Source organism: Caretta caretta, chromosome 11, assembly GCF_965140235.1.
Source record: "Caretta caretta isolate rCarCar2 chromosome 11, rCarCar1.hap1, whole genome shotgun sequence".
Lineage (NCBI taxonomy): Eukaryota > Metazoa > Chordata > Testudines > Cheloniidae > Caretta > Caretta caretta.
In genome coordinates this window covers 35,837,783-35,857,102 of record NC_134216.1, presented here as the reverse complement: position 1 = coordinate 35,857,102, position 19,320 = coordinate 35,837,783, and the positions used below count along the sequence as shown (strand labels likewise).

Below are 19,320 nucleotides of genomic sequence, written 5' to 3'. Positions count from 1 at the left end.
CCTCAGTTACTTCCTCCACCTTCTGAAACAAACATTTGTCCCCAATGTATTTCAAGAATTTAATGGACATTTTGTGTTTTGCTGCATTACAATCACTCTGTTCCCACAGTCCTGGAAAGCAGTGTTGCGAGCTCACAATTTTATCACAAGTCTTGAGATACTTGATGTTTCTTAAAGCCCCAGCTCCTGGACTAAAGTGACTATGTAAGAGGGTTTTTTTGTTTGTTTTTTTTAAATTAAGCTTAAAGTTCTTGTGGATATGGAATAAAGCTTGAGAACATGAACTGGCTGTACCTTTTAAAGGCTGAAAAACGAGAAGGAAAATACATAGAAACCCCCTCCTTCCCCCTTTCATCTCATGCATTTTTAGAGCTTGACTATGATTTTTTTTTTTTTGGTGCTCTTGCATTTTGGCAATACTGGGGGGAGAGAGAGATTAAATAAAATAAGGTGGTTGTGTAAAATTGTGTAATTTGCAGGGGGACGCAGGAGCAGTAGCTGAAACTATTTTAAATTGTTTATTTGTTGGAATTAATTAGATTTGAAATTGACAGTGACCCTTTAAGTACAATTCAATAAAGTTCCAGAAAAAATATTCCTCACTTACATTTAAAATAACTTGTTTCCTTATTGGTTCATGCCGTCAGCAAAATAAAAATTGCCCACCAAACTTTTTCCTGTGTACTGAAATGTATTCTTTTTTTCTTTGTAGCATGAAAGTTACATGACTTGTTTGTTTTTTTAATAAGTGATATCCAATGTACAGAAATAAATTTAGTCACAATCCTGCAAAGGGTTATGCATGGGCTTACCTTTATACACTCCAAGTAGTCTCATTGAAATCAACGATAGTGCTTCTAGTGTTTATAGTTAAGCACATGCATAACTCTTTGCAGGATCAGGGCCTTAAATTCTAAACCATATTTCCTTTTATACAAATGTAGTTTAGTGTTTCTTACATTGCAGGAAACTGTCAAAAATGAGATTAGAAACAGCTTGCAGAGGAGATGCAACAGTATTCTGAAAATCTTTAGAAAAAACTCTGGAGCAGACATAGGCGGATAGATTGGTTTTTATTATCCATTTATATAAGTCCTTTGTTTGCCATTTTGTTTAGATTTTTCTAAATCCCCAATTACTGTAAAGGTAATTAGCAATCAGAATTGGTTTTCAAAAGATTCAAATTCCCTACGTGGCTTTGCAGATCTAAATGTCTGGCATCCAACCTAGTTAATGAGCTCACAGCTATACAAATGGGATCACTTATAATAGCTTTGCCAGCTCTTGAGTAATTTCAGGATGAACTCTTCCAATGTGAAAAAACGCTTTATGAATGAATGTTGGGTGTTTTTGTAATTAACCATTCCCCTTAATTAATTTTTGGCTCCAAGTCTCTCATTTCTCAAAGAAGGAAGTTATACAACTAAGAAGTCTAGCTGCCAAAATCGCCATTTCTCTATTCCAAGCTGTGTAAAAATGTTACAGTATGTAATAAGTTGGCTTTGGAAGAGGCAATATCTCATTTTGCATTTATATGAGAGACTTTAAAACCTTGTTGGTGTTTGAGGAGGAGGAAATTAGCTTGCTCACCTACTGCAGATATTCATGTTTCATGAGCAGAGTTGGCTTATAAAAGAGCACTGTATAGATTACTGACTTTGGTGACAAAATGTAAAATAGACTTGATGAATTGAAGGTGTTCATATTACTTCGTTCATGTTGGGTTGAACATAACTCTTCATTTGTGTCTGAGCCTAAGTTCTCATGTGTTTACCACGATGGTGGACTTGTGTGCAAGGCTATGTATTTTTCTTTGTTTTACAGAAAGAATGATAGAAGACCACGAATTGGTAATTGAAGTTCAGTCAAACTGGGGAATAGAAGAAGAAAATAGACTGTATTTTAGAAAAAACTATGCCAAATATGAGTTTTTTAAACACCCAATGGTAAGTCTGTCTTCTTAAAAGCACTGGTTGGGCAGCTGTTACTGCTGCCCTGACATGTGGCATAGTGATGAGGGGGAATGCCAGAAATGCAGGAGGACTTAGAGTGAGCTGTAAAATGTAATGGAACCTAAATCTACCTGTGACCTGTTAAAAGGAAAGGAAGAATGATCTTAAATCACTATAGGTATGTCTATGCAAGAGCTGGAAGGTGTAAATTCCAATTTGAGGAGATATGCCTGCATTAGCTCCAATTGCGTCAGTGTGCTAAAAATAGCAGTGTAGTCGCCACAGCATAAGCTCTGGGACGGGCTAGCTGCCCAAGTACATATTTGTGGTCTCAACAAGGTCGTACTTATGGCAGCTCCCCACATCCGCCCCATTTGCCCCACTGTGACTACACTCTAGTTTACCACACTAGCTTGATCAGAGCTAATGCGGGTATGTCTCCTCAAGCTGGAATTTACACCTTCCAGCTGTGGTGCAGACATATCTTAAGGGACACAAGAGCTTTCGGTTCTATTCCTTGCTCTGCATGTATTATCTTGAGCAAATCATTTAATCACTCTCTCCCTCAGTTCCCTATTTCTGAATGGGGATAACTCCCCATCTCACAGAGATGTTGATAAATTAATTAATGGTGAGGGGTCGGATACTATAGTGGTCCATGGAAATAACTTAGACCCAGTACATTGGTTGACCATGGTCATGCAGCCTTGGTGGGCAATATAGACTCTCATTAGCTTACCAATCAGGGCCCAACATGAAAGGTTACTTTATGTACTTTGTGAAGGATTTAATTTGGGAATTGTCCAGCTATTAGGAAAGACTATCATTTTAGATCTGGGGCCAAATCCTCAACTGGTGTAAACCTGCATAGCTACAATTCAGTCAGTGGAGCTGTGCTGACTTACACTAGCTCTGGCCTACAATACCTCTTTTGTATTTTTGCAAGTTTCCCCCATTTGATCCATATTAATATCACACAGAATAAAGAGAGTGTTCACAACAAATCAGAGGGGATTTTTTCTGAATTAGTAAAAGGTAGCAAAAAATATATTAACCAACATTTTGTTTCAAATAAGATTTTAAATGTTTTTGACAATATCTCCCACTTATTTCCTTCGTCCACTGGGATACCATATCAACTTTAACAAAACTTTCCTTTTTAAATGCATTTTCCCTCTTCCTAGATAGTAATATGTTGAAGCCTAGGGCAGGCCTATTAGGCGTGAAGGGGTGGGTGAATGATAACCTTAGATTGTCAGGTAATGTCTACACTTAAAAAAAACCAACCAAACAAAAATAACAAATCACAACAGCCAACAAACCACAACCTAGCAGCGAGTATGAGCCTGAGTCAACAGACTTCGGTAAATGGGACTTGTGCAGGTTTCAAACCCTGGGCTCCAGCCCAAGTGGGAAGATCTATACTGCTGCTTTAGCCCCATAGTGTGAGCCTGAATCAGTTGACCCAGGTTCTGAAACCCACTGGCACAGGTTTTTGCAGTATATGTGTATCCTAAGTATTGTCCTTCCTGCAGTCTGACTTGATGCAGCAGACCCTGCATTGAAATCTTTTAAAAAAACAAAACAAAAAATAAAAACCCAACCAAACTTTGAAGTTTGTTCTCACAAACTCAGCAGCTGAATCTACAAGATACCACAATATGAGGCTATTTTAATGGATCCCTCCCCTTTCCTAAATTCTTTGAGAGTGGGGAAATCTCATTGTCTTTTTGCTCTGTGCAATTGGGTGGTGGATCCGTTTATATGTCTAAGAGAAATCTGAAGGTTTTTGTACTCACATTTACAGAAGTTTTAATATGTTCTATTTTAACAGAATTATTTTCCAGAGCATATGGTGTCGTTGTCAAGCGAGACCAGTGGAATGATAGGCCACGCCCAGATATTACAGGTATGCAGTATTTGCATTAAGATAAACCAATTCACAGCAGAATACCTCAATTTCAGGTGTCCAGTTTGTGCGTACATAGTATTTTGTCACTGACCGAATTGTAGTGGCCTATTGGATGACTAGAGAGACGTCTTGTCATGAACCAAAAAGGTAATATTCCCCCGCTATGCCGTTCTGATATAACTGCACCTGGAATGATTCAGTTTTGGGGAATTCATTGCCGTAAAGATATTGACCAATTGGAGGGAGTTCAGAAAAGAACAAAATGCAGCAAAAAATGGTTTGGTTGAGTTGGGTGGAGTAACTTGCAAGAAATGACTGAAAGATTAAAGTAGTGTAGCCCATCTAAAAGGCTGGGAGCCCAACAGTCCTCAACTGTTTGACAGTGGTACATGCAAAGGAAAACAAGGAGATTTTTAACACATTGCAAGTGGAGTAAAGGGATGAACTTAATGAAAGGAAGATTTAGACTGATTGGCAGAAAAAAAATCTTATGGCTGGCATGGTTTGTTAGTCTGTGGAATGTTGCAGTCTCCCAAAAGAAGTGGTAGAACCTAGTACAATGGTCCATGACTTCCAGGTGTCTGGGCACTATGGTAATACAAATAATAAATAATATCCACAGTATGTTTTAAATATAAGCTGGATGCATCATTTTAAATGTAAAATGGGGAGCAATCTGCAGAATAGAAAACAATCCTGTAGTGGCCATGAGATGGATCCTAAACAAGGGGATCTTCCCTTTCTTTTATTATATATTTGAAATGGCAACACTTACACATGGGAAACCTTTCACTGGTGCTAGAGAGAGCAACCTACCATATGTATTTGGGGCTAAAAGGGTGTTGAAAAGGAACAGTGACAAAATAGGATTTTTTTAAAAAAGTTAAAACCGCAAGATTTGTTAAAATTGGAAGATAGTTTAATATACTCTGACAGGTTTCAGAGTAGCAGCCGTGTTAGTCTGTATTCGCAAAAAGAAAAGGAGTACTTGTGGCACCTTAGAGACTAACAAATTTATTTGAGCATAAGCTTTTGTGAGCTACAGCTCACTTTGGGGAAAGCACAAAGTGCTTTAAAAACATTAATGAATTAAATTTCAAAACATGCCTGTTATAAGTGTAGGACGCTGTCAGCGCTGATTCCCCACTCTGGCACTTCGAGTGCAGAAAGTGGGAGCCCACAAGGATTCTAAAAATTTAATATCGGCCACTCCAGGCTTTTATCAAACTCCCAAGGTTACAGCTTTTCTCTGACCTTGGATGGGTAGCCACTAGGATGACCAGATGTTCCGATTTTTATAGGGACAGTCATGATTTTTGGGCCTTTTTCTTATATAGGCCCCTATTACCCCCCTCTCCCGTCCCGATTTTTTATGCTTGCTCTCTGGTCACCCTAGCCACCACCCAAGTTCAAAAACCCCTTCGAGAACCCAGAAAGGCGCACTTGTGAATTCCTTCCTGTGGGGTACTGTAGAAAGGGTTCGTCAGGGCTCGTCCCTCTCCAGGGCAGCAGGGAACCACACCGCCTCCCTTAGTCCCTGCACTGGTCCCTGGGGAATCAGTCGAGTCACAGGAGTCCTGGCTCAAGCTGTCCGGCCGGGGCTGAGCAAACACGGGTAACAGTTAGCAGTTGACAGGCCCAGGCAGAAATGAGTTTGAGGCTCAGGCCCTCAGGCAGGGGCTGAGCAAACGCAGGTAAGCAGCATACCCAGGCTTCAGGCTCTGAGTGGCCTTGAAAAAGGGGAGACTGCCAAATAATGTGTGGGTGGCAGGGAGGGACACAGGCCCTCCCATTCCACTGCGTCCCAGCTCAGGACCCTAGCAGCGGCCAAAGACCCGTGACTGTGTCAGTGGGGATCCTGGCTGCAACACACTGATGTGGGTTCCGGCAGTGTTGCAGCCAGACTTGGGTCGGCTGCCCCCGGCCTACTTCGCAACTCCCTCTCTGGAGGCACCTGTGTCAAGGTGGTGCCCTCAGGGGGATCCATCACCATTGGATGCTCGGGGTAGCTGGCGAGGGGTAGGCTCGGCAACTCTCCCACACGCTGATCCGTGTCAAGTATCGGCTGGTCAGGCCAATCTCCAGGTCCGCCACTGTTTGCTGGAGTCCAGAGGTGTCTGGCCCCTTCAGTGGCTGACGCTCTGGGGTTGGGCTCTTACACTTCCTGTCCAGCACCTGACCCTCTGGAGGGCAGGCTTGGAGTGCTCTGGCCCTGCCCACTCTGGTGTCTGGCAGAGCTTATCCCTCTCCGGGGTGGTGGGGAACCACACGGCCTCCCTACAGGTACTCTCAAGCCCTTTCACCCCTCCCTCAGGGAAGAGCTGAGAAGGAAAACAAAGGAAATCAGCTGTTGCCATCAGCTAATTAAACAACATATGCACAAACCTGAGGGACACAAAAATCCAATCCTGTTCTTAAAAAGGGTACATTTTTATTAAAAACAAAAAGAAAGAAAATACATCTTGAATTTAGGCTTTTTACTAGATTAAAACCCCCCCAAAAAACAATTTACAAGGATTAAGCATCAAGATAGCTTCCTTGAGGTTCAGTTTAAAGGTTACAAGCAAAGCAAAAGCATCTGGGGTTAGCGCACAGGAGTCCACAAGCCATAAAGAAATTAAGAGAGAAATCTAATCGTCTTCCTAGACATTTCCTGATCTACTTACATATCTGGAGTCTGGTGGCACCTTAAAGACTAACAGATTTATTTGGGCATAATCTTATCAAGAAGTGGGTTTTTTACCCATGAAAGTTTATGCCCAAGTAAATCTGTTCGTCTTTTAAGGTGCTACTGGACTCCTCATTTTTGTGGATACAGACTAACATGGCTACTTCTCTAATACATATCTGGGGTTTTAAATGAGTAGTTTCTAGGTATGATCTGATGATTTTTCATACCTGGCACAAGCTTTTACAGCATAGCTCTAATCCTGTCTCTGCTCTCCAGGAGAACAACCAGACAAAGGGGAATTTTTTCCCCAATTTTGAAAAGTTCTAGCCTTCCCATTGGCTCTTTTGGTCAGGTGCCCACTCCCTCCCTTTTATGGACTTTTTAGCCCTTTACAGGTAAAGCAAGTAGAGAACAGCTACTAACAGGGATTTTATGGCTGGCTGGCTGGCTGGGTGTCCATAAAAGGGAGCTACACCCAGCCCCTTCATTTATCACAGATGCATTTTACAGAAAGGAGAGCTAAAGTGAGTGGTTAGGTTTGTGGCAGAGTTAAGATAAAGTGTAGATTTCCTGATTCTAACCCCCTGCTGTGGGCAAAATGTTGAAACTTAGATGCTTTTAGTTCAGTCCCTAAAATCATCTTCAGGAACCAAAAATAAGAACATTTTAAAAAAAATCTACCTTTCAAAGGTGCTGATCCTTTGAAAATTGGGCCATTTTTCTTTTGCTGCCTAAATATGGATTTCAGAGTCTAACTTTAGGCACCTATATTTCAAAATTTTGGTCTCTGTGCTCATAGAATTTAACATCTCTTTATCTCAAAAGTGATCTCATAGTTTTGAAAGAAATATTTGACTTATTTTAAAAAACTAAAGTATATCTGCTAAAAACCTGTGCGCAGAGCCAGTTTAAGGCCTATGTACCACTAAGTCACTTAAGTCCTCAAAAATAGTGTTTAAGCAGTGCATAGTTTGTATGCTGGCCTTCTGCATAGGGTTCAGTTTTACTCCAAATATGAAATTACAGGTTAACTTGTCAATCAATCAAAACTGGATAAAACTGTTTCTTGTTAGTATATTTTTTTACATAGTATTGTCTGATTATTTATATTTGGTTCAATAGGACTTACTAGACATTAAGTACAGAACACCTTTGTGACTTACAAAGCCATCATGCACATTTCAGCAAAAGCCATTCAGTAGATCATTTAAAGTATGCCACTCTTTCCTTGGTAACTTTCATTAACACAAGTTAATGGGCTTGTGTCAAGGTTCCTCCCCCACTCTGAACTCTAGGGTACAGATGTGGGGACCTGCATGAAAAAACCTCCTAAGCTTATCTTTACCAGCTTAGGTCAAAACTTCCCCAAGGTACAAAATATTCCACCCGTCATCCTTGGATTGGCCACTACCACCACCAAACTAATACTGGTTACTGGGGAAGAGCTGTTTGGACGCGTCTTTCCCCCCAAAATACTTCCCAAAACCTTGCACCCCACTTCCTGGACAAGGTTTGGTAAAAAGCCTCACCAATTTGCCTAGGTGACTACAGACCCAGACCCTTGGATCTTAAGAACAATGAACAATCCTCCCAACACTTGCACCCCCCCTTTCCTGGGAAATGTTGGATAAAAAGCCTCACCAATTTGCATAGGTGACCACAGACCCAAACCCTTGGATCTGAGAACAATGAAAAAGCATTCAGTTTCTTACAAGAAGACTTTTAATAAAAAATAGAAGTAAATAGAAATAAAGAAATCCCCCCTGTAAAATCAGGATGATAGATATCTTACAGGGTAATTAGATTCAAAAACATAGAGAACCCCTCTAGGCAAAACCTTAAGTTACAAAAAAGATATACAGACAGAAATAGTTATTCTATTCAGCACAATTCTTTTCTCAGCCATTTAAAGAAATCATAATCTAACACATACCTAGCTAGATTACTTACTAAAAGTTCTAAGACTCCATTCCTGGTCTATCCCCGACAAAGACAGACTATAGACAGACCCTTTGTTTCTCTCCCTCCTCCCAGCTTTTGAAAGTATCTTGTCTCCTCATTGGTCATTTTGGTCAGGTGCCAGCGAGGTTACCTTTAGCTTCTTAACCCTTTACAGGTGAGAGGAGCTTTCCCCTGGCCAGGAGGGATTTCAAAGGGGTTTACCCTTCCCTTTATATTTATGACAGCTTGCATTATTATCTGTGACATGCTTGGTCAAGTATCAAGAGCGATGTTAGTTTTAACAACCCAATTTTGAAATTCTCTTATGGTTTTCTGTGGGTTGAGATATATGCAAATAAAATATTCTCTAGCTATGTGTTAACCATTTTTCTTGCCTTTCGTTATAAGGCAAGAGTAAGAGAAGGTAAGAATTTTGGCTCCTTCCTTTTAAGTCAAAGAGCTGAAATACCTAAAAATGTACTGATTTGTTTTCCTTAGTTCTTTTCTAATAATCAGAGTCATAGAAATGTAGGGGTGAAGGAGACCTCAAGAGGTCATCTAATCCCACCCCCTGCATAGAGGCAGGACCAAGTATACTAGACTATCTCTGACAGGTGTTTTTGCAGCCTGTTCTTAAAAACCTCCATTGAAGGGGGTTCCAGAGCCTCCCTTAGAGGCATATTCTGGTGCTTAACTATCAGATGTGCATTGATTTTTAAAAATTGTTTCTGGTAGCACTTCTCAAAGAGCTAGAAGTTTAATCCCTGCCCGCAACAAGTGTTAAGTCTAAAGAAGAAGGTGAAGGGGTTGCGATGCGTAGATGGTACAAGGCTGTGTCATAGTCTACTTTAGGGAGGCACAGTATTTGTGCATACATTCCTTGGGCATTGAGTGTGGAATCACTGAGCATAGCTCATATTCTGGGTTTTCATGAATGTGATCAATTTTAAACATAAAAAATTAATAGATCAAATGGATTTTAAACCTGAGGCCTTCACAGTAATATTAATAGAATATTCTGATATTTCATTTTTATCTGTTTCTTTGAGAAATTATAGGTCTCGTAGTATGAATGGATTCATTTATAGTTCACCTATTTCTAGTAATTAAATGTGAAGCTGATGTCTTCAAATCTAATTTAAAATCAGATTTTTTTCACTTGTAAAACCTATTCAGTAGCTTGCACCAGTGCTTTCTATGGCAACACCCTCCACACCTTTTCAATAACAATATATGGATAAAATTTCATGTTGTTAGTTCTTACAAATACTCCCATTGAGTTAATCATGTGCATAGGATTAGGTCCCATTTGAGCTAACTTGGATAGTGGGTGAAATCCTAGTCCCACTGAAGTAAATGTTAGTTTTGCTATTGACTTTGATAGGGGTTAAGAGTTCATCTTTTACTTATATGAATAACACTTCTCTGTTCTTCGTACTATTCAAAACTTTTGGCTGCAGTGGTTTTTGGGACCAGGATTATTTTTTTTTCACTCTGCAGAATATTGTTAATTATTTTTGTACTTTGAGAGCAACAATTTCACAATTGTTAGTCTGTAAAATTATCCTGATTATGCTTTTCTACTTTTTCTTTAAGGGTAGCTCTATTTTCCCCAAGTCTGGTTCGTCAATAGATGCAATTGATATTCAGGTTCTGTAGGTGTACTTTGAGTTCAGAGTGCAAATCTTGTATTGACTAATTTAGCTGCTTCTTTCTTATTGCCTTTTCAGCAGAATGCAAATACGTTAGAAAATACGTGTAGATTGCTTGTGAAAAATGGCTTGTACATATGCTATGGAACAAAGTATTTTTATCTTAATATAAAATACATGTTAAAGAACAGGGTGCACTTCCTTTCTAGACAATTAAAATAGTTTTTGTATGAAATATATACACAAAAACTATGTTAAAAGAGCATGAAGGCTGCAAAGCACTCAATTCTGGCATGTCCTAACTTTTGAGTACTTGACTTTGCAACCTTAATGTTCTCTTTAATGTAGTTTTGTGTGTGTAATTTCTGAGGTCTTTTAATTTTCTGTTTTTCAGTTTGCCTTTTTAATCCTATGGGAATAGCCACATGGGACATCAGCAGGGTTTGAGTCTTTAGATCCACTTCACAGACCAGTAAGGTGTCATCCTTTGTGGACTAGAGAGGGATGAAACATACTTTGCCAGAGGGTTTCACAGACATTTGCTGATGACAGAGAAATGTTGAGACTCTGGAATCTTGAAGAATCTCCCCTCAAACCTGACCACTTCTGCCCTGTTCTCTTTTTTCCCTCTTATCAGCCCCAGTTCCTTGTCTCATTCCTATTTTTCACTCCTCTGTGCTCCTCACTCCAGTCCCCATCTCCTGCTCTGGGCTCCTCAGCAGAGTTTGTCTCCTTTATCCCCCATCCTGGCTTTCATTCCCAATCTCCCTCCTAGCTCTATCCTCTTTGGAACCCCACTTCAGGTAGTTGAAGGCTGCTATCAAATCCCCCCTAACTCTTTTCTCTTCTGCAGACTAAATAACCCCAGTTCCCTCAGCCACTCCTCGTAAGTCATAAGCCCCAACCCCCTAATAATTTTTGTTGCCCTCCGCTGGATTCTCTCCAGTTTGTCCACATCCTTTCTGTAGTGGGGGTACCAAAACTGGACACAATACTCCAGGTGTGGCCTCACCAATGCCGAATAGAGGGGAATAATCACTTCCCTCGATCTGCTGGCAATGCTCCTACTAATACAGCCCAATATGCTGTTGGCCTTCTTGGCAACAAGGGCACATTGCTGACTCGTATCCAGCTTCTCATCTTCTGTAATCCCCAGAACTGCTGCTTAGCCAGTCGGTCCCTAGCCTGTACCGGTACATGGGATTCTTCCTTCCTAAGTGCAGGATTCTGCACTTGTCCTTGTTGAACCTCATCAGATTTCTTTTAGCCCAATCCTCCAATTTGTCTAGGTCAGTCTGGACCCTATCCCTATCCTCCAGTGTATCTACCTCTCCCCCCAGCATAGTGTCCCCTGAGAATTTGCTGAGGGTGCAATTCATCCCATCATCCAGATCATTAATAAAAATGTTGAACAAAACCAGCCCCAGGACCGACCCCTGGGGCACTCTGCTTGATACCGGCTGCCAACTAGACATTGAGCCGTTGATCACTACCTGTTGAGCCTGACAATCTAGCCAGCTTTCTATCTACCTTACAGTCCATTCATCCGATCCATACTTCTTTAACTTGCTGGCAAGAATACTGTGGGAGACCATATAAAGGCTTTGCTAAAGTCAAGATATATCACATCCACTGTTTTCCCTGTATCTACAGAGCCAGTTATCTCATCATAGAAGGCAATCAGGTTGGTCAGGCATGACTTGCCCTTGGTGAATCCATGTTGACTGTTCCTGATCACCTTCCTCTCCTCCAAGTGCTTCAAAATGGATTCCTTGAGGACCTGCTCCATGATTTTGCTGGGGACTGAAGTGAGGCTGACTGGTCTGTAGTTCCCTGGGTTCTCTTTCTTCGCTTTTTAAAATATGGGCATTATATTTGCCTTTTTTCCAATCATCCGGGACCTCCCCTGATCACCATGAATTTTCAGAGATAACGGCCAAGGCTCTGCAATCACATCAGCCAACTCCCTCAGCACCCTTGGATGCATTAGATCTGGACCCATGGACTTGTGCATGTACAGCTTTTCTAGATAGTCCTTAACCTGCTCTTTCACCACTGAGGGCTGCTCACCTCCTCCCCATACTGTGTTGCCTAATGCAGCAGTCTGGGAGCTGACCTTGTCTGTGAAGACAGAGGCAAAAAAAGCATTGAGTACTTCAGCTCAAAGCATTGAGTCTCCCCCAACCTGGGTCCTACATCCAGTCTTCATGCCCATCCAGGCCCAAACTTCCACACACCTCCCAATCTCTTCTCAACCCACCTCCCTTCCTTGTAGGGTGACCAGACAGCAAATGTAAAAAATCGAGACGGGGGTGGGGGATTAATAGGAGCCTAGACCTAGACAAATTGGAGGATTGGGCCAAAAGAAATCTGATGAGGTTCAATAAGGATAAGTGCAGGGTCCTGCACTTAGGACGGAAGAACCCAATGCACAGCTACAGACTAGGGACCGAATGGCTAGGCAGCAGTTCTGCGGAAAAGGACCTAGGGGTGACAGTGGACGAGAAGCTGGATATGAGTCAGCAGTGTGCCCTTGTTGCCAAGAAGGCCAATGGCATTTTGGGATGTATAAGTAGGGGCATAGCGAGCAGATCGAGGGATGTGATCGTTCCCCTCTATTCGACATTGGTGAGGCCTCATCTGGAGTACTGTGTCCAGTTTTGGGCCCCACACTTCAAGAAGGATGTGGATAAATTGGAGAGAGTCCAGCGAAGGGCAACAAAAATGATTAGGGGACTGGAACACATGAGTTATGAGGAGAGGCTGAGGGAGCTGGGATTGTTTAGCCTGCAGAGGAGAAGAATGAGGGGGGATTTGATAGCTGCTTTCAACTACCTGAAAGGGGGTTCCAAAGAGGATGGCTCTAGACTGTTCTCAGTAGTAGCAGATGACAGGAGGAGGAGTAATGGTCTCAAGTTGCAGTGGGGGAGGTTTAGATTGGATATTAGGAAAAACTTTTTCACTAAGAGGGTGGTGAAAAACTGGAATGCGTTACTTAGGGAGGTGGTAGAATCTCCTTCCTTAGAGGTTTTTAAGGTCAGGCTTGACAAAGCCCTGGCTGGGATGATTTAACTGGGAATTGGTCCTGCTTTGAGCAGGGGGTTGGACTAGATGACCTTCTGGGGTCCCTTCCAACCCTGATATTCTATGATTCTATGATTCTATATTAGAAAAAGACCCAAAAATCTGGTCTGTCCCTATAAAATTGGGACATCTGGTCACCCTACTTCCTTGTCCCATTCTACTTTCTTCACTGCCTTCCCCACCACATTCTGTCCCCTCTGCGTTCCAGACAGGCTGCCATACTGCATGGGCACCAGCAGGGAGAGCATTGAGTGTCAGTATTCTTGGTCTCAGTTCTGATGCTTGGTTCTGCAGCATCCAGGAGTGGCAATTGCAAGGAAAATCCTGCTTACCTCCCTGAAGCTTGGGGCTGCAGCATGCCCAGTTCAGACGGAATCTGGAAAGTTCACTTGTCAAGTCTCTACTGAGCATGTGTGAGCTGTGTTTTCCCCCACCCCTCCAAGGTTTATAAACTGAGGTAGCTGGGAGTTATTTGACAAAACATTTGTTTTCAGGAAATGCTTCTTTGTTGCAACCTAAACTTTTCGTGGAAAGGTTTCTCCGGGGAAGGGGAGAGAGATGTTTAGCCAAAAGCCTAGTGGATAGGACACTCACCTGGAATGTAGGAGACCCAGGTTTAAGTCCCTGCTATGAATCAGCCAGAGGAGCAACTTTCACATCTCATGTGACTGTTCACCAGAATGTTAGAGTTTTGGTTTCTGGTTTTTCATAAACATTTTTGATAGGACTTGGGTTTGCCTCAATGCAGAATGGAAAACCTCTTTCCACCCAACTCTGTTTATAATCTGGTCAAATCTGGGCTGGCTTCCATGGGAACAGCAAAGGTGACTTCCTGCCAAATTTCATGTCCCTGCTCCAAAGAATGAAGGCATTATAACTTTGCAACAAATATGGTAAAATGGTTTTAAGATGGGCAAACCAATATATTTTTCCATAACCTTGTTTGGAGAAATTGATGAACTCCTTTTGTAGAAACGTTCCAAAAATATTCAGCTTGAGACAGATGCCCAGCATTGAAAATTTCAGTATGGATAGGAAAAGTTTGGCAAAGGTTTAAGCAATTGAAAACTGGACTTTATAGTGGGAGTCATTCGGCAACTTCACCTGTTTACAGTGCTACCAGCTCTGCCTATAATATAACTGAGCCCAAAATGTTATTTTTCAGTTAGTAATTTTCAAAGATACTTCCAAAATATACCCACAATTTATGTGCTAAATGTGCACATATAGCCCTCCATTTGTGCCTTACAAGAGGGCATGCTCACAAATTTATTGGAACATTTTTGGAGGCAATTCTTAAATATTGATCAGTAGTAACACACATGGAGCAAAAAGGAAGATTTCAGCACCAAATTTGATTTTATGGGACTGAGTTAAAATCTGAGCAATTAAGAGAAACTTAAAAGCAGTCTGGGTACAAACTGGAGACAAAAAGGCTCTAATTCAAATCTGAAAGTTTAAAAAAAAAGAAGCTGGTTTTCTCTGAAATTAGTCTTCGTCCCATTTCATCTGTGAGAGTCAGGGTCTCTGCTCAAGAAGCAAGATGGTGCATCTAACTTCAAGGGTGCTGTTAACTGCTCTAGCACTTCAGATGTTTCACTGTAAGTTTGGGGGATATAATAATGAATAAGATTATATAAGGGGAAACATAACTTTAGGCCGAGATGTTCTCATGCAAGAACATCTACCTCTTCTAACTTTCCTCTTCCTTAGTTTTTATGTTCATCTCAGACATTTGAGTTTGCATCCTTGTTACCTGCTGAATTCATTTCTCTTTAAGTAGGCTTTACAGACGTACAAACCAAGTTATAAATGTCTGTGATGCTGTTGTATAGTAGAATCTGTAATACATAATGACATTTTACACCAATGATATTTACAGTTCATTTGCTATAAATCATATCGTATACTTCATCCCCATAGAGTAAAATACATTGAATATTACTGCATTTTATATAACCAACCCATCCTTTTTTTGAGAGGAATCCTCTAATTTTCTATACTTTTTACCCAGTGTTACTTGGCTCCCTAATAAAGCTTTTCTTTGTCATTGATGATTTCTTCCAGCTGTGATAAACTTTGGTCTCAACTTGGTTGGGTTTTGATCAGAGTATATTTATCATCCTACTATCGTTTACAACTCCATAACCCAAAGAGCAGGTTATTCTTATCGTTGTCTAGGATTTTCAGTATTCTTTCATCATGGCAGTAATGATTTTGTCTGATGCTGTTAGTCATGATGTGTTTTGCCATGCAATCTTTTGCTATCCTGGGAAGAAAAAAAACCTGATTTAGTCTTGCCTCATTCCAAGTACTGTTGTTGTGGACTACTTTAAATTGATAACACTAGTATGGGTGCAATGTTGGTTGCTAAAGCAGAGCTTTGTTTTGCTTTCAGCAACTTTGGCCTGCTGTTGAAGGAATGATGTTTTGGTTATCATTTTGTCATGGGTATCTTCCTAGTGAGAGGATAGGTGCAAGGATACAGGGCCTAAAATGGGTGTCTTATGGGGTTAGGGAGCCATTAATTGAATCTTCAGACAAAATGGGCAAAGGTACTAAAATTAAGAGCCATCAGGGAGAGGCGGGGAGAGAGATTCTTCCTCACAATCTCCCTGAAGAAAATCAACAGCTGGACTGTACGAGACAGTTAGATTGACCTAGCTGTATCATTCAGGTGCGTAAGCCCCAGTGTAGACAAGGCTAGGATGACCAAAGAATTCTTCCATTGATCTAGCTACTGCCTTTGAGAGGTGGATTTACTGCAGCGACCAAAGATTCCTTTCCATCACTGTTGTAAGTCTATACCACAGCACTGCAGCTGTGCTACTGCACTATTTCTAGTGTAGACATACCCTCAATCTTTCAAACTCTCCTAAAGCCTCCCTTTGAACTTGGTCTGTAGAATTAAATTACAGCTTTAATATAGTGTTTTTATTCACTCTCACATGTGCCTGAAAAATAATGTATTTGTATGTTTACGTTATTGATCTTCCTTTTTGTCATTTGCCGAAAAACCTTCTTAGCCTTGATAATATCTCAGACACGTACAATTTCAAGTTGAGATTAGAATGTCTTTGCCTCAAACTTCTTGCTTCTAGAAGCCCGCATTATTTGATTTTTGTGGGCTCATCAAGCAACGTTCAAAACCAAAAGCAATAAGAAAGCAAAATTAGTGTTTCCTTCTTTTCACCAATCACAATTTTTATGCCTCCTTCAAGTGCACTCTTGCATGATAAATATCACTTATGGCTACTGAAATGAAGCTGTGTTGTGGAACAGTGCCTACATTGCAATGGAGATGTTGTTCCCTTCAACTGTGAGCAAAGCTGGAAAACAGTTTGCGTAAGCAACTCTAGGCCCTGATTCTGAGATTGTTCTGTGCATGTATAGTCCTGTTGATGGGACTATTGACATAGAGGACCTTGTCTATTCTACAATTCTGTGGGCAAAAATTTTACTGAGGAATTTAACCTTTGCTGCAGAATTGTGCTCCACAATCTTTCCTCTTCATTTTAAAAAATGTGTTTAGCTCTTATGGCCATGGGGCAAACCTCAGAAACATGAAATGAATGGTAATTAAAGCAATGTGTCTGTCTGAATCTGTAGCAAGGCTGAAACAATAGCTCTGAGATACACACTGCTCTAATATAATTCAAGGCTCTATGGGCTCAGTGATTCAGTAGCCATAAGAATTTAGCATATATCCTGATGGAATTAGCCATTTTTCTGCAACCAGGTGCCTGATACTTTTGTTCTGACTTCCTGCTCTCCTGGATTCTGCCCGCAGCTTTTTGTCTCCATGTTTCCCTACAAGCGGAAGTTAATTGGCTCATAGTTTACAGATTCTAAGTCCAGAAGGGGCCATCGTGATGATCTAATCTGACCTCCTGTATAGCACAGGCCATTGAACTTCCTCAAAATAATTTGCAGAGCATAACTTTTAGAAAAAAAATCTAATCTTGTTTTAAAAATGGTCAGTGATGGAGAATCCACCATGACCCTTGCTGAACTGTTCCAATGGCTAATTACTCTCACCATTAAAAATGTATTCCTTATTTCCAGTTTTAGTGCATGCTTCCTGCCCTGTGCCATGAAGCCATCCTATTGCTGAGACGCTACAATAGGCGTCCAACATTCAGACAGTGAGCAGGGAGTGCCACAGTATGCATCTATAGCGTCACATTGGACCAGAACGTTGTGGTAGCATACTGTGTAGATATCTGCAAACTATTCTAGGGAATAACAAATTTTTACCTTGTCAAGGACTTGGAATATTTCTCAGTCTAATGTACTTGCAAAATAATGCAGCTAAATTTTTTTTCGAAGGAGGAAGGCTCTTTTCCAGAGGGTTTGAAATTTAGCTTTGATTTCAGGGTCACTTTATGCACACTTTAATTTTCTGTCAATGCTCAAAGTGTGTATGTTTGGGTTTGTGTGAGGTAGAGTGAGAGGGGTTGTATGTATAAGTGGTGATATGCTCCGTCACCCCCAAATGATGGCATGTGCCTACCTCTTATAAACTTAACTTGTTTCCTTTCCAGTGGTTTATCAGCTGGCGGGAGTTAGAATTGGGAGATATGGCATTAACCCACCACTTTTAAAAATAGAACAAAAACAAACAAAATACCTTAAAGCATTGTTTTTAATCTTACAAACTACTGCCATGAATATCTGTCTGAACTTTCAAGTTTGTAGAAGGCTGTTCTTTCTTTTAGGGTGCAAGAACTTAGGTTTTATATTTTATATAGTGTTATTTATTGCCTTCTCTAAATTTCTGATAAATCTTTGAAGGATTAACCTCTTCCTTTAGTTACCAGAAGCTTTGTTCAGTGTCTTCTGTGCTGTTGTAAGTAGATGGTCCCCCTGTTTTGAGGCATGTGTATAATTTTCCATTTTTGAAGTGTGTATTTTTAATTTTTAAACATTTAAATTTTGGTATAATGTTGGCAAAACTGTGGAATAGTATGTCAATAGAAGAGAAAGCTGGCTTCGGGTGGGAAATACATATGCAATATTTTGTTTCAGATGTTCCTAAGTTCCAGCACATATCCTGAAATTCATGGTTATTTGCATGCAAAGGAGCAGGGGAAGAAATCATCATGGAAAAAATTATACTTTCTTTTGAGAAGATCTGGCCTGTATTTTTCCACGAAAGGGACATCAAAGGTAAGACTAAAATATGATAGAGAACAATATGCATAGGGTAAGCATGTATTTTCATTTGCGGTAGTTTTTAACCTAATTTTATTTCAATCCATAGTAATTAAAGGAAAAAACCTTGCTCCCAAATTTCCTATTCAAGTGTCCATTCTAAGGATAAAACATGTGATTGATGGGAGTAAGGATATGTAAGAACAGGGCTTCAGAATAAATTAGAATTTCCTGTATAAACCCGAGTACTCTGGCCTAACAAGTCTGGTTCATTCTGATTGTATTAATTTAAATTTATTTTTCAGTCAGTCAACACCAGAGCTCTTCAAAAATAAATTCTGCATTTCAGATGTACTGGTTGAGAATTTTGAAGGGTGAGAACATAAGCAAACGTTAACTGTTGTTCCTGAATGTACCATTTGGACCTGTCTTTCAGAGCATGTATTTATTTTGAAGCAAATGAAAGGAGAAAATTTGCAGAAAAATAATTTGTAGGAAAATGTTTGGAGCGCCTCACTTTTTATCATGGCCTTTTGTATCCATACCTCCTCCCCACTTTACTTGTTCAATTTTTTTTCTATACTGGAAGCATAACTATTGACACCTGTTAAACAGGGTGCTTTGGAGAGGAGAGAACTTTTATGTAACCCACTTAGGAAAAAATGGTTTTATGTCCATCTGAACTTCTGTGTTAGCTGTCAAAGTATTTCCACAGCTATCCTCATTTAATTGAGGAGACAAAGAATCAAACAAAAGAAACTTGACTGGTTTCAGCTTGGGGAATAGAACTAATATTTAGAATGGGACTGGACAGTAATGGCTAAAATATGTTGTTTTCTTGGTTCAGATGATGTGTTTTAAACAAGGGAATTAAAAATAAACTGCAAAGTGACTTCAAAAGTTCTTACATTTTAAGATGTAATGAATCGTTAAGCATTATGGCTTCTATCTCAT

General features: G+C 40.4%; 1 protein-coding gene across 5 annotated transcripts in view; it reads left to right on the top strand.

Moving 5' to 3' along the window:
* The window catches only part of GRB14 (growth factor receptor bound protein 14), a 100,987-nt gene that overhangs the window by 63,690 nt on the left and 17,977 nt on the right, over window positions 1-19,320 (top strand). For all 5 annotated transcript variants that reach the window (XR_007359162.2, XM_075117893.1, XM_048869879.2 and 2 more), the window contains 3 exons: window positions 1,825-1,946; window positions 3,787-3,861; window positions 18,241-18,381. Coding sequence is in view for 4 of the 5 variants with exons in the window: in XM_075117893.1 (XP_074973994.1) it covers window positions 1,825-1,946; window positions 3,787-3,861; window positions 18,241-18,381 (338 nt within the window). In the remaining variant the exon portion in view is untranslated. The remainder of the gene's footprint in view (window positions 1-1,824; window positions 1,947-3,786; window positions 3,862-18,240; window positions 18,382-19,320) is intronic.